The following is a 15,677-nucleotide window of genomic DNA, read 5'->3' as shown; positions in this document are numbered from 1 at the left end:
AGCCTGGGACTGCATAGTAAATTCCAGGCCAGCTGGCTAGTGTGAGACCCTGCCTCTGGGGGAGGAGGGAGGGGCCCAGGAGACCAGGGAGTGGCCTCTAGTGGCAGGGGGCCGGGTAGAGACCTAAACCGGAGATACTCACCTCCTTGGCAGGTCTGTGTTTTTGTGAAGACTGCTCTGGAAAGGAGAGCTTGGTAGGTGAGTTTGTGGTTGGGCGAGGCAGGCAGGCTCTTCAAGAATCTGTGTAGTCAGCAGACTGCTCCTGGGACACTGAGGCTTAGCCAGGCACAGCCAAGGAGAGCTGGAGGAAGGGAGGGTGGAGAGGCTGGCTTGTTGAAAGTGCCGAGTTGAGGTAACTGGAGGTGGCCACGTGGCCCGGGCTATGCGGCTGGCGTGGACACTGAAGTGGAGCCCTGAACTCGGGGACCTCCAGCTCCCGAGAGTCTGGCGCTTGTCTGCCCACATCCACGGTGGGGAGAAGTCACCCAGAATGGTGGTAGAAACTCAGAGTGGAATGGAAGGTTGCAAGCCAGGTGCCAGTATCGCCGGGTCCCTGAGGGTGGCAGTTAGATGCTGGAGGATGGCCAGCAGATGACAGGGTGTCCAAAGGCTCTGGTAGACATTTCTGCCACAGGCAGGAAGTGACAAGCAGAAGACAGGGGTGGGGGGAGGGTGCTGACTCACCCTGACCTTGGGGTGTGAGGGGCTGGGAAACATGATGTCCAAGGCTCATTAAAGAGGGCCAGAGGGTGAAGAAGTTGAGGGTGAAGGTTTCATGGAAGGAAGCACAGTAGGAAGTTTGGGGGAGGCAGAGAAGCGGGGCGAGTGAATTAGGGAGTCACAGGATGCCACTAGCCAGACTTAATATTTCTGTGGAGCAATTGGAAAGCAGGACTCTGAAGGCAGCCCGCTCACGAGTGAATTCTTTTGGTTTTTAAATATTTTTATTTATTTATTTTCAAGCAGAAAGAAATACACGAGAGTCAAACAGAAGAAATGGGCGTGCCGGGGCCTCCAGCCACTGCAAGTGAACTCCAGACACATGCGCCGCTTTGTGTATCTGGCTTTATGTGTGGATCCTGGGGAATCAATCCTGGTTTCATTAGGCTTTGCAAGCAAATGATTTAACCACTGAACTATCTCTCCAGCCTGAGAGGGATTTTTTTTTTAGACAAGCCCAACAGACTGCCTTTTTTTATGCCAGACTGAGGGAGGGGAAGAGAACTGGCATGCCAGGACCTCCAGCCACTGCAATCGAATTCCTCTTGCATGCATGTGCCACCTTGTGTGCTTGCATCACTGTGCGTCTGGCTTATGTGGGACCTGGAGAGTTGAACACGAGTCTTTAGGCTTTGCAGGCAAACGCCTTAACGGCTAAGCCCCTGAGAGTGAATTCTTGAGTCACCATGTAGAGCGAACTTCTCAACTGATTATTACTATTATTATTTTAGGGTTCATTTTTGCATGTGTTGTATATGTTGTGTGTGTGTGTGTGTGCACATGCACGCTTACTGTGCTTGTGAGTGCAGAGGCCAGTAGGGTGTCTTCCTATGTTGCTTACACTCACGTTCCCTTGAAACTGAAGTCTCTCTCTGATTCCAGAGCTAGCGGCTTTCACAAGCCCCTGCTCGGCACAGGGCTGGGATTATAGACGTGTGTGGCCACACTGGTTTACATGGATGGTGGGGAATTTAACTCAGGCAGTCTCCATCTCCTCAGCCCTCGAAGTCCTCAAGATTTAGTCTCCTTGTCTGCCTCTGAGCGCTTTGGTGAGAAAACAATCCACCTAAGATGCTGTGACAAGTGCCTGACGCACAGTAGGTGCCCAGCTGCCCTCCTGCACCTCACAACCTTGGAGGAGCCTTGCTGAACTAGAAAGGACTCTCCCGGCTCCCATCCCTTTCTAGGGTGCAGAGACTCCTGGATTCTTAGGTTCTGTCATTTGTTGAGCTGGAAAGGCAAATGGAAGGTGGCGAAGTTGAGAATGAAGATAAGGGGCAGGATGTGACAGCCACTAACTTAAACGCCCAAGGCAGGAGCCACAGGCCAAATTTATGAGGACAAGTGTGATGGGGTGTTCAGATCCAGGAACGTCCTTAAACCCCCAAACCCTAGGTTTGTTTTTAATTTTAATCAAAGAACTGACTAAAAAAAAATAAAAGACTGAGAAGGATAATTATTAAATTATTATATTTATTGAGGGAAGTACAAAGCCAAGGAAAGGCACCCATGTGGCTAGAGATCCCATGTGGGGAGAACCATGGACAAAAAAGAGAAAAAAGAAAGTTCAAAGAGCTCCCACTATGTGGGGAGCTGGAGGGGGTAAAGGAGCCCATGTGGAGAGTCAGGACTAGGGGATGGGTAGACCCAGCCCAGGGAAAATCTCACCCACAACTGGAAGTTCCCAAATGGCCAGGGAGAGAGCCTGCTCTCCCCTTGCAAAGGTATTTATAACCTTATGGGGATGGGCTCTCTTCCGGCTCAGGTGAATCAGAGGGACAACTGGCTGGTTAGGGCTCTGGGCAGTCTCAGGAAGAGGCTGGCCCTGACACCAAGTTCCAAGGGCTGAATTTGATTAACCACAATGTTTAAATCCTATGAAAGACCTCCCTCCCAGGAGGAGTCTTTGTTGTTTGTGGAAAAACAGGTCTAGGGAACTACACAAGAGATAAGAAGTCAGATCATTGATTTCTAGCAAGTACAGACTCTTCTTTTTTACTTTCAGGGGTCCATTCACCCTAACTGTATTCCCTCTCATAAGGACACTGGGCCTTGGACAAAGAGATTTCAAAGGCTGGCAATTCAGAGGAACCAAGGTGTGGGTGAAAGAGGGACTTGGAAGGGCAGGACCAGAAGTCTAGCTGGCTACTGGGAAGAGGCTTAGTGGGGAAGGGTTCTCAGGAAAGGTGCTCAGGCTTTCTTCTATAGTGGGGGGAGGGGGATCTCACACAGGGTTCAAAACAAGAGTAACTTGTTCATGACTTGGAAAAATAATGTAGGGGATATGTGCATTGGAAAAGGAAATGGAGACTAGAGGCCAGGTAGGAGGTCCAGTTGAGGAGTGAGGGGACAATTTGAGGCAGAGATCCAGGGCACATTCAGAAGCCATTATGGGAGAAGCCAGGTAAGACTTGAAAATGTCTTAGGGGGGTTCTTGGGGTGGGCGCAGGTGGGGTAAGAGAGGGCAGTGGAGGGTACCTGTGAGGTTGGAGGTCCCCACTCCAACTAGTAACTGAAACTCAGGTCGTGCCGCTCAGCTTGGAGGACAATGCTGAGCTCAGCTGTGTTCTCACTGGGGGTAGCGACGACTGTCTCTCCAGGTGGACACGTTCTTCAGGCAGATGGGAAATCAGGTCTGGTGCTAGGAGGAGAGTCCAAGTGGGAGCCATCTGCATGGCAGGAGTGGGAAGAGATGGGGTGTTGGATCTGTTGCTTACCTGGGAGATACACAGAGCCCCAGAGACTATGGTGTGCGTATAGGGACCCAGGGGTATCAAAGACAAGGTGCCCCCAGGAACCTGACACCTTCCAAGAGAGCTAGAACTGGGACTCAGGCTGGCCAAGGTTTCACGAATAAGAGGTGGGAGAGGCCCCAATGAGGTAGCTGTAGAGATGAACTGGGAAGGATGGGGAAGATTTGAATGGCCAAATGACAACTATCTCTTTCCTTCAGTTAACAAGGGATGTCGCTTGTGCCAAGATGTGCTCAAGTGTGCAAAAAAGAGAGAGCATGGTAAAAGCATATGCGTGTATGAGGGGAAAATGGGTACATAGAAAAGTGTTCACAAAAATGTATATATGTGGGCTGGAGAGATGGCTTAGCGGTTAAGCGCTTGCCTGTGAAGCCTAAGGACCCCGGTTCGAGGCTCGGTTCCCCAGGTCCCACGTTAGCCAGATGCACAAGGGGGCGCACGCGTCTGGAGTTCGTTTGCAGAGGCTGGAGGCCCTGGCGTGCCCATTCTCTCTCTCTCCCTCTATCTGTCTTTCTCTCTGTGTCTGTCACTCTCAAATAAATAAATTTTTTTAAAAATGTATATATGTGTGTACATGTGCGCTGTGCGTGTATAGGGCACATGTGTGCACATGCTTGACTGCTTATGTGTTCACAGGCAAGCATGGTCCTGTGAGGATCAAAGGAGGCTGGAGGAGGCCATCCTGGTCTGGGACCTTTGCATCTCCTTTCTCCATTAAAAGCAAGAAACAGAGAAAGAAAAACATTTGTTTGCACCAGGCATGGTGGCACATGCCTTTAATCCCAGCACTTGGGAGGCAGAGGTAGGAGGATCACTCACCCTGAGACTACAGAGTGAATTCCAGGTCAGCCTGGGGTAGAGTGAGACCCTACCTTGCAAACAAAAACCAAAACAAACAAACAAACAATGTGTGTGTGTGTGTGTGTGTGTGTGTGTGTGTGTGTATTTATTTATTTATTTACAAGCAGGGATATAGAGATGGTGTGGGTGGGAATGAATTGAGAATGTACATGAACTCCAGATGCACGCACCATTGTGCATCTGGCTTTATGTGGGTTCTAGGGAATTGAAGGCTTTGCAGGCAAGCACCTTAACTGCAGAGGTATCTCTCCAGCCCTCCTTTCTCCACTGTATTACCTCCCCATCCTGTTCAGCTGCATAGGTCTAGTCTTTGAGTCTCTGAGTTCAGAGTCAGGAGTCCCCTGTCTTCCCTCAGCTCCATGGAGGACAGCGCCTTCCCACAAAGTGGCCCCAACATCAGTGTAATGGGCTGTTTGGCTGCATGTCATCCTCAAGTTCTCCTGCACGTGGGGCCCTGGCCTCTCGGTGCTAACCTCTAGGCTGCCTCTTCTTGACTGCTTGTCATCTGCCTGGTCCAGGGAGGAGACAAAGCTAGAGGTCAAGGGGAGACAGGCCTGGTATCCCGGTGCTGAGCCAGAGCCCAGCTGACTAGGACCCGTTCGCACTGAATGGGAGCAGGGCGCTCTGAAGAAGCCCAGGCCTCTCATCCAGTCGTCTCCAGTACCTGGCTCTGGCTGCCCCTTGCTTCCCTACCAGAGCAGGATGCCTACTACCATGATGGGGTGCCTTGGATTGTGGGGCTTACTAATGCATGATTCTGGGATGCCAGGGGAACAGTGAGCAACTGACTAGAGGCATTGGAAATGCTGCTGTTCCTTCCTCTGTAGACTTCAGTTTTTCCTTCTGCAGCATGGGTACAAGTGGACCTGACTAACTGACGGCCAAGGGGGCTGTGACAATGGGGAGGTCTGCTACTTCCTTACCCACAAAGGACCTTGGGGATCCCTGGTTCCCTTGGGTCCTCTTCATAACTCCTTTCTCCTGTGTCTGGGGCAGGGGCTGCACCTGCCTTGTTAGACCTCATCCCCACTGTGATGCAAAGAGGCAAGAAAGGCTTGTCTGCCTCCCACATCTCAGAGAGCTGCTTGAAACCCCAAGAGTTCAAACTCGGCAGCCCCTGTTTTAAATTAGTATCCTTGTGTATACGGATGTGTGAGTGCCACGGTGCACATCTGGAGAGCGGAGGACAGCTTTGATGTTGGTCCTTGCCTTCCACTTTTTTTTTTTTTTTTTTTTTTGGCTTTTTGATGCAGGGTCTCACTGTAGCTCAGGCTGACCTGGAATTCACTATGTAGTCTCAGGGTGGCCTAGAACTCATGGCGATCCTCCTACCTCTGCCTCCCGAGTGGTGGGATTAAAGGCATATGCCACCATGCCCGGCTGCCTTCCACCCTTTTTGAGACTGGGTCTCTTGTTCACTGGTGTGTGTGTATGCCAGCCTAACTAGCCCACAAGCTTCTGGGATTCTCTTGACTACTCCTCCCATCTTTATTATTATTATTAAGTAGAAACTTTGTATGGTCACATCATATGTTGTTACCATCATTTCCTTCCTCCCTGTCCCCAGTCCACTGAGGGCCCTCCTTAGTACAATTGCTGGTGTTCACCATGTAGTCGTAGGTTTTGATTTGTGAGAGCATCAGCCAGTCATTGTGGAGCAGGCTATGTCTCTAGATATCCCTTCCCACCCTGTGGCTCTTTAATTCTTTCCGCCCCCTCTTCCAGAAACTTCCCTGAGCTTTGGTGGGCATGCTTTAAGTCTACTTTCATGTTTAACTCTCAGCGGCTTCCAGATTTCTGCTTTGGGGCATTTTGAGTGTCCTGAGTGTCTGTGTGCATCTTCCTGACCCGTACACGTCCCATCCTGCAGTAGGAGGGATGGGATGAGAGACACTCACTACTGCATTTGGCTTTACGTGGGTCCCGGGGATCTTAGTTGAGATCTTTGGGCTTGCACCACAACTTCTTTTCCCCACTCCTATGGAGGAGAGCCAGCTCCCCAGCGACTCTGCAGCCCCTATTGGCCTCTTTGGATCTCGCCTCTGCTCATCATTAGTGGTGTGGTCTTGAGCAAAATACTTCTCTTTGAGCCCCAGGTTTGCCATCTGTAGAGTACAGACAACTGCCGTTGTAGTGCTGATGTGAGTTAAATGAAAATAGTTCGTGAAAAGCACAAGGAGAAGTGCGCCGTGCCTGGGGAATTTTACGAATAAAGGTGTTGCTGTCTTTAAGAAGCCACCCGTGACAAATCCAAGCCACATGAAGGAATCACCTGAGACACGTCTGATCATCAGAATGGGGGATGAAGAGGCGCAGGGGATGGGGAGCGGGCCCAGGATGCCAGCAGGGAGGCTGTTGCCAAGCTTTGCTGGCTAGAGCTGCCCAACCGGCTGGCAGGCGTGACGAACACTGTCCGTGGTGCTGAACACACGTTTTGGCTTAGTTCGGAGATCTGTGCAAGCCATCTGGCAAAAGAAAAGAGTACAAGATGCATAACCCACAAAGCCAAGGGCAGCTCCCAACGCCTAAATATTTAGCTCGTGGTCTTAACCTCCTCAGCTGCCAGGAGCCCACCTTTTCAGATGCCTAGGCTGCAAGGGATGGCTTCTTACACACTTGCCCAACTTTTATCCTCTGATGAGGTCGGGATGTCGGGATGCCGAGGCAAATAGGTGCTGTGGTCCCTGCCTTCTGTAATGACTCTGGCTCATTGTAAGTTCACCTGAGCGCTTGCATTGGTTCATTTTTTTTTCTTTTTCTTATAGAAGCCTTCAACTTCTTCCACTTTCCTGCCAATCTGTCGATTTAAGTCATTTATTTACTCATTTAGCAACATAGGGAATAGGCAGAGTATCTTCCAGGTGTCAGTCCACTTTGGAATTTTGTGTACGTGCATGCGTATGCATTTTATGTGTGTGGGGGAACATGTGTATGTGGAGACCCCAGGCTGACATTGGATATCTTCCTCAGTTGCTGTCCACCTTTTTTTTTTTTTTTTTTCTTTTGGAGACTGGTCTTTCACTGAACTTGAAGCTCACTGATTTGGCTAGACTACCTAGCCAGCAGATGTCAGAGACCATCCTGTTTCTGCCTCCCCGAAGCTTGGTTTATAGGCACACACCATCATGCCTAACTTTGTGCGTGGGTTCTGGGCATCGGAATTCAGGACCTCATGGTTGTGCAACGGTCCTGAGCAGACAAGAAAGCTAAGACAGGGAAAAGATTGATTGGTGGGATAAATGACAGGAACAGACCCAAGGTTGGCTGGCCCAAGACCTCTACTCCTTCCGACGGTCTGTTAACCCCCCTACCCCCCCCCCACGGAGCTCTGGGATGCTTCAAGATGGGAAGACAGCCGTAGCATTCCAACCCTAGCCCAGATCAGCCGCCAGAAATACCTTGAGCATCTGGGAACTCAAGATTGAAATAATTAGTCAGAATGTAAGGAAATGGGTGGTTTTGCCTCATGTAATTTGGTTTTATGAAGACCACTAAATGCAAACATTCTCCTGTTAATTACTGTCTTGAATTTGGTCTATAATTGAGGGAACTAGAGCTGGGGGGGGGAGCGGGTCTAGAAACCCGCCGGAGTGGCAGGCCTGCCCGAGTCAGCATTCCCAGCCGCCTTGCGCCTAATCTGTTAATTTTAGAAACTCCTCCAGCCTGGGTGTATTATTAGCTTTATATACAGAGGACCACATGGCCATCAGCAGCTTCTCTATGCCAGTTTTTTTTGTTTGTTTTCTTTCCTCAGGAGATTAAATGAAAAGGAATAAAGGGGGTGTGTGTGCAGGGGTGTTTGCACACTGAGTGTGTGAATGGGGTTACCTGGATGGAGTTTCTAATGAGTGTATGTGGCTGTCTTTGAGTGGTGTGTACATGGCTGGGCAGAGTGTACCCAAACCACCCCATAGAAGCTGAAGCCATTCTGCCAGGGCTCACGATGCTGGCAGATGAGCTGTGTTGTTTGCAAGAGGTTGTGAGGGCAGGGAGCATCCTGTGGCCTTGCCTGGATTCTATCTAGGCATAAGGGCACTGGGGCTGGAGACGGAATGGTGGCTCATGGGACTGGAGAAGGAGTTAAAGTTGGCCTCTTACCACCAGCCTTATAGTGAGCAAGCCCCCAATGGGACCCTGTCTTGAGGCACTGGCAGGCTTGACCTTCAAAGATGCTGCCAGAAGCTGTTTTTCACCTCCCGAAGCTGCCCTTTCCTGAGCTGTGTGATGTGGGACCGCTGCCTTGCTCACTGTCAGTGAAGGAAGCCTGGCCCTCTCCTTGATTTGCAGCACCATTTTGAGTCTGCCTAAGGACTTATGTGAAGTAATTTCTTTGCAAAGTTGTGACTCTTCGGACGGGGGTGTTTTGGTTTGGGGAGACCCTCTGAAGAATCAAGAAGAACTTGTCTCTCCCTTAGCTCCTCTGCAGAAGAGAATTTCTTTAATTTCACTGCTTTAGTGCTTTATTTTGGGAGAAGACATGCATATTCCTGTCTGACTTTGTACCCATGTCTATCACTGTGTAACTGTCTCAGTTAATAACTAATAGTAAAGGGAGACAGCCCTTTAATGCATGCTTTTGGTCTTGGGGCCAGCCTTGGAACACCCGGCACTTGGGCAGGGTCCTGGGACTGATCAGACATACCCTCTAGGTGTGTGTGTGGGTGGGGGTCTGTGCTGTCCCCCACACTCCAGAAGGTGCCTGTTGGACCAGGTGGGAGATACACCAGCACAGCTCTGAGAGCTGCTTTTGTGAGTTCCTCCCTGAAGACCCCTGGCATCTTCCCAGGAGGACTTACAGATGCCTCGAGACTTCAGGGGAAAGGATGCTGGCAGCCCTGGCAAATCTTCTGTCACTGGGTTGACGCTGCCACCTAAAATCCTCCCACCACTACCTACCTTTGATGCCATTCGTGATTCTCCATGCCCTTTGTATGGTTGGAAACTGTGGGCAGAGAGATAACCAGGCATTCTCTGATGAACTAGTGATGCCAGAGAGACAGTGGTGGAGAGGCCATGTCAGAATCATAGGACACCTTTCACAATGGGGCAACTGAGGCCCAGAGTAACGAGAGACTGACTGCTTGGTGTCATAGAAGCGTATCAGTTGAGACTGGTGTCGAAGCCTCTGTCTCTGAGGCACCTGCTGTGTCTGGCCGTCCCCTGCTCCCTGGTCACAGTCTGTCTGACAGCCTCTCAGGCCACAGCAAACCCTCAGGGAGGCTAGGACAGCTTGGCCTGAGCCTGGGAAGGATGACATGAGCTTCTCTTTTTACTAAAGCAGTCTTGCTTCTCCCCGGGTATTGTTTGGTTTACGTTTCACTCCGTAGTCTCAAGATAGCCTCAAACTCACAACAATCCTCCTACCTCTGCCTCCTGACTGCCAGGGTTAAAGGCATGTGCCACCACACCAGACTTGGTTTACATTTCAGCCTGACTCCTTGTGGGAATGGGATGGGTGGAGGAGACGCATTACCCAGGGGACCTCACCAAAGGGCAGGGTGGAGGGTATCCTTGAAGAGTCTCTTCTCTGTCTGCACCCTCCATACTTCCCCCTGGTTTTCATGTGCCTGTCTCTCTGGATGTTCAAGGATTCCCTCAGAACTCTCCCGTTGGCTCTCCCTCTTAGGCTGTTACTTACCCTCGTTCTGCCCGTGACTGATCCCCGTGTCTCTGGGCAGATTTTACTGGGACCTGACCATGCTGCTGCTGATGGTGGGAAACCTGATCATCATTCCCGTGGGCATCACCTTCTTCAAGGATGAGAACACCACACCCTGGATCGTCTTCAACGTGGTGTCAGACACATTCTTCCTCATCGACTTGGTCCTCAACTTTCGCACGGGAATCGTGGTGGAGGACAACACGGAGATCATCCTAGACCCCCAGCGGATCAAGATGAGATACCTGAAAAGCTGGTTCGTGGTGGATTTCATCTCGTCCATCCCCGTGGACTACATCTTCCTCATCGTGGAGACCCGCATCGACTCAGAGGTCTACAAGACTGCCCGGGCCCTGCGCATCGTCCGTTTTACCAAGATTCTCAGCCTCCTGCGCCTCTTGCGTCTTTCCCGCCTCATCCGATACATTCACCAGTGGGAAGAGGTGAGTGGCCACCGAGATCAAAGTTCTTGGCTTGGTGGGGGGAGGGATAGTTCCCTAGAAGGAAGGCAGAGCCGGGCGGTACTCTTGGATACTCAGGCGTAGTCCGTGGCATTGGAGCACCTGCCCCAAGAGTGCGTAACTTAGTATTTCAGTACCTCTTAGCACGCGTTAGTTACTGTATAAAGTCCTTTACGTATTTAAGTCTGTAGCAACTGTAAAGGGAGCCACACAGGTTCGTGTAGACAAGCATTGCCGTGCTATGTGGAGTGGGACCAGACAACAAAAGCTACAGACTGATCATGTGGAATGCAGAAATCTGGGGTTGGTACAGAACTTTGTTGGCAACTGTATTAGATGGCATTCTCCTAGAGCAGACCCCGAGATGAGGATTTAGAAGAAAGTGAATTTTGGGGTGGTGAAGGTGAGGGGGAGGGGATCCCTAAGAAAATCTGGTAAGGGGGTCAGAGGAGCGGAGCAAACAAGAGGCCAGGCAAGGTGAGGCTGGGAGCGTGACTTTGGCTCAGTCCCACAGGAAGCTCAGGGGCCCGTGCACATCACATCCTAAACTCGAGTCAGGGAAAAGAGTCTGAATGTCTATACCCCCTCGCCCAGAGGGTCAGTGGTCCAGGACGCTCCCGGGTCTTATGACAGAAGTCCAAACCGTTTCTAGCTTCCACATTCCACATGGATTCTGGCTGTAAAAGGCAAGTCTCCAGCAGCCTGGGGTCCTGAGTGAATCCCAACTCACAGATGAATCACTGGCCCACAGGAGGAAAAGAGGAGCCTTGTGCCACTGTAGGAAGAGGTGCAGATGACCTTGCCAGGTGCTTGGGTCTGACCTTCCACCTGCCTGTGTTACTTCGGAAGCAGCGGCAGGCAGGATAGTCTAGGAGGCAGTGAGATCCTGGGGTTGAAAGGAGACTCTCACCCTGCCTTATGGGAGGGGCCGTACTGGGTGGGCAAGTTGATTGTCACAGTGCATCACCCTGAGGGCCTCCTGGCCTCCAGGACCCCAGCTTGACTGGAAGGAAAGTCCCATGCTTGGGATCCAAAGCCCCCGCCACCACCCCCATGGCACTTCGGGCCCTGGCTGGCAGCATCAAGGCTGATGGCTGGGAGACCGGCAGATTGAGGTCAGAGGCGTCGTGAACACACGTGCTAGGGAGGAAGTGCCTAAGCCAGCTTGGCAGAATGTCTCCTCCGAGGCAGAATTTCTCCGGCTTGGAAAATTTGCATTATTCCTGATAGCAGAGAGGGGTAGTGACTTGCCCAAGGTCACAAGGTGGCCTTCTGGCAGAGCTGGGGCGGAATCCAGTTAGCTCTCTTGGCTCCTAGCAGTGTGACTGTCCCTGGTTAGTGTAATAGGATGCTCCAGACTTTGGAGCTAGAATGACATACTGGAGAGCTGAGTTAAAATTCTAACTGCGCATTGCCTAGCTCGGTGACCTTGGTGCCTCTCTGAACCTTGTTCTCTTTCCCTACAAAATGGGTATAAGTGGTGCCCATGTTTGCAGAGTCCTTTGTACCAAGAGCCATTTAATAAATGCCCTTTGGGCTGAAGAGATGGCTTAGTGGTTAAGGGGTTAGGGCACTTGCCTGTAAAGGCTAAGGACGACCCAGGTTCAATTCCCCAGTACCCACGTAAACCAGATGTCCAGATGTACGAGATGGTACATATGTCTGGAGTTCATTGACAGTGGCTGGCGGCCCTGGCATACCCATTCTCTCTCTCTCTCTCTCCCCTTTTATCTCTACCTCATACATAAATAAAATATTTAAACAATGTTTTAATGCCCCTCCTCACCAGTGTCCCTTGTCATGGCTGGCAAGACAAGCAGAGCAGGGTTTGTTAAAGAAACAGGGAGGTGAGATTTGTGGCCAAGGTTCCCATCTCCTGGTCTGTGCCTTTGGATCTCGGCAGAGTGCACCCATGGTAAGGTGCCTGGAGTTCCTTCATCCCAGCAGGGCCTTGCTCAGCACCCACCTGTGTCCCATTCTGGTAAGACCCTGCGGACCCAATTAAAATCAGTAAGTCCAGAAGGAAAGTGGGCCATGGGTGGGGAGCCTGAGGGAAATCTAGGTGCTTAGAAGTATAGGTCTAAGTCCAGGCCTGAGAAGGGATAGCACCTTAGAGGCTGGGTAGCTGACCCACCCCGAGTGCCTGTGAAGGAAAGAGGGAGAGCCGGGTGTGGTGGTGCACGCCTTTAATCCCAGAATTTGGGAGGCAGAGGTAGGAGGACCACATTGAGTTTGAGGCCAGCCTGAGACTACAGAGTAAATTCCAGGCCTGGGCTAGAGCAAGACCCTACTTCAAAAACAAGGAAGACCAGGAGACCAGAGTTCCCTCATGGGCTGTTTTTCTGGCTTCTGTCCCAGGTGGAGATGCTGGAGCCAGATGGACCCCTCAGACTCTGAGTAGCCTTTAACCTTTCTGATTGTCAAAGGCCCATAGCCAGATTGTCAGTAACCCCAAATGTGGCAGCACTTTCCTTTGTCTAGCATTGGTTCGGGGTCACTAGACCCCAGAACCCCTGTGAGCTGGCCTTGTTCTCCACTTAGGCCTGGGCTCTGGGGGTTGTGGCATTTGGTGGGAGTTGGCAGGGTTGCCAGGGGCTCGGCAGAGTCAGCCCTGTGACAGAGAGAGGCTCTGCTGGGCGCTCAGACCTAGGGATACAAGCTTCATTGCCCTTCTGGTCTGGCTACCCGCTGGGTTACCCAGACCTGGAGAGTCAGGCTTTAGTCTTGGTCTTTCCCTGGGGGCAAGAAGGGGGACCCCAGGAGGCCTTAGGCCCTGAACTGGACATGGTCACTCCGTGTAAGTGGTCAGGAAAGGAAATCCCAGGCGGCCAGATGGGCGACTCCCCACCCCCTCCACACGCACCTTATCTCTCCTACCAGCTGGGGAGGAAATTGCTTTGAGCTAGTTTCTGCCTGTACACAGCCCAGCCAAGGGCTCCCCTGAGATTGGATTGGGGTTTCCCAGCTAGCCTCAGGAACCAGGTCTCCAGGGCCTGGGCAACCCACTCCAGTCTCCGCCTGCCTGGTGATGGTGGTAGCAGGAATATCTTTGGGCTCCAGGTCTGCATGGGGCCGGTGGGTGTCTCTCTAGTACAGAAAACCCTGCTCTGTCTCCTCTCCAAATCCCCATGTGAATCTCTTTCCTTCTTTGGGCGTCAGTATCTCTAGCTATCAAGGGGGGCACTGATGTTTTCTGAGGCTGGGGCTCCCTAGGGTTCAGGCCCCAGCCTGTCTCTCTTGGTGAAAATGGTGTTGGCTGATCCTGAGGACCTGGGTGTGGCTGACAGGACTTAAAGGACAAATCCCCAGGGCGAGGCTTGGGAACCTGCCACCTATTAAAGGAGAAGCTTGCGCTCCCCTCCACTCCCCCGCCCCCCAACCCTGTGGCACCTCGCAGTCTCCCCCGGCTCCTGCTGTCACCCCCAGCTAGTCCCAACCCCGCGGGGCCTTTGAGGAGGCGTCCTCAGCTTTGGTGGCAGGGTGGGCAGAGTAGTTTGGGGCTTGGCGCCTGCTGCCTCTGTCCTGGCGATCTAGGTCAACAGCCTCCCTCAGAGCCTCCTCCAGCCAGCCTCTCCCCGCCCTCTGAGGTGTGAGCTTGTCGCAGGCATGCGAGGAGGCTATTGTTAGAAATCTTGGTCGCCCCCCTTCAGACGTTTCCCCCCGCCAGAGCCCAGCATGCCAAGAGACCCGATCCAGAAGCCTCTTCTCTCCCAGCCACCTGGACTGGCAGGAGGAAGCCTTAGAGGTAGGGAGCCAGGTCTGGGAGGCTGGGAGGCCTCTGGGGAGTCTCTCCTCCTGCCGACCTCGAGTTCTCCATCTCTCCCAGACTCCGGTGGGTGGTATCTGTGGGAAGAGAAGATGACACCCAGGAGTGGATCTGGGTGGGGAGGGGGTGAGGGCTGGTGCCAGGAAGACACCATCAATCCAGCACTCCACACTGTACCCAGGACAACCATGTACTGGCCTCTTTGTTGGCCTTGGGGTGTCTTTCATGTAGACACTTGTCCCTGAGGAAAGGCCAGGAACCAGCATGTGGAGTACCTACTGTGTGCCACCTATGACCATTTACTCCACCTGGTTCCCGAGACAACGCTGAGTGGCAGGTGGCAGTTAGTGACCCATTCCACAGATAAGGAAAACTGAGGCTCCAAGAGACAAGGCACATGCCCACAGTGGAAGACATGTTGCTTTATTGCTGCATTGCCCCTGGGGGAACTACAGAAGGACTGGGCACAAGCTCCCAGAGTATCATGTGGGCAAAGAGTGACCTGTCAAGGCCACCTGCCTGGTGAGGCCTCCAGTGGCCTGGACAGGAAGGCGCTCCTCCTCCCCCCTGCAGAACTAACATCCCAACAGGGGGTTTTAATGAAATGTAATGAGCAAGGCAAATATTTGTCCAGCGCAGCTGACTGGCGGGTGGCCCCAGCCCCAGTGCAGACATACGAGCACCGAGCAGCTTCTCCCGGCAACGTCCGGCCTTGTTCTCAGCAACCACGTCCTGCGTGCTATTGGGTGTTGAGGGTATGGTGAGTGTCCTTGCAAACTAGGGCACCCTCTGGCCGGAACAGATGTATCCCAACCAGCTCTCGCCAGGAAGTTCAGACGTGGCGTGATGGTGCCCACTCCAGCCTTGTGCCCCACCCCTGCCCTAGCATCCACACCCTTCTTCACCCATCATCAGGCTCTGCCAACCCAAGGCTCTCGGTCCATCTGGTGGAGAAAAGTGTCATTATTCTTCCCACGGAGGCAAAGGCAGGCTGTCTGGGTGATGTGTCTGCCCAGAGCGTGTGTTCTTTCCCACGTCCATGTGCGTGCCCGGGGGAGCCGTACCTTCCGGCCCCAGCAATCTCACTGTCGCCCTGCACGTTTGTCATTAAACTCTCCTCAGTCCCTGAAACTCTACCATGTGCTCTCTGCCATATTCACTGCAGAGATAGTGATCAATGGAAAATGAGGCAGACTTGATCTTAGAAGAAAGTGAGGAAGAAAAGAGGCCAGGTGGGGTGGCTCATGCCTCTAATCCCAGCACCCCAGAGGACAAGACAGGAGGATGTCTGTGAGTTTGAGGCCAGCTTGGAACTACATAGTGAATACCACGTCAGCCTGGGCTGGAGCAAAACCCTACCTCGGGGGAAAAAAAGAAAGAAAGAGAGAAAGAAGGAAAGAAAGAGGAGTGTGGCTGGGTGTGGAGGCATGCACCTTTCATGCTAGTGCTCTGGAGGC

General features: G+C 52.3%; 1 protein-coding gene across 1 annotated transcript in view; it reads left to right on the top strand.

The window, feature by feature from the left end:
- The window catches only part of Hcn4 (hyperpolarization activated cyclic nucleotide gated potassium channel 4), a 43,532-nt gene that overhangs the window by 15,535 nt on the left and 12,320 nt on the right, over window positions 1-15,677 (top strand). The window contains exon 2 of the mRNA XM_004666707.2: window positions 10,013-10,436. Within this exon, the coding sequence (XP_004666764.2) occupies window positions 10,013-10,436 (424 nt within the window). The remainder of the gene's footprint in view (window positions 1-10,012; window positions 10,437-15,677) is intronic.

Source organism: Jaculus jaculus, chromosome 10 (assembly GCF_020740685.1).
Source record: "Jaculus jaculus isolate mJacJac1 chromosome 10, mJacJac1.mat.Y.cur, whole genome shotgun sequence".
Lineage (NCBI taxonomy): Eukaryota > Metazoa > Chordata > Mammalia > Rodentia > Dipodidae > Jaculus > Jaculus jaculus.
Note: the sequence above shows the minus strand (reverse complement) of the source record. Positions and strands in the feature narration are given on the sequence as shown.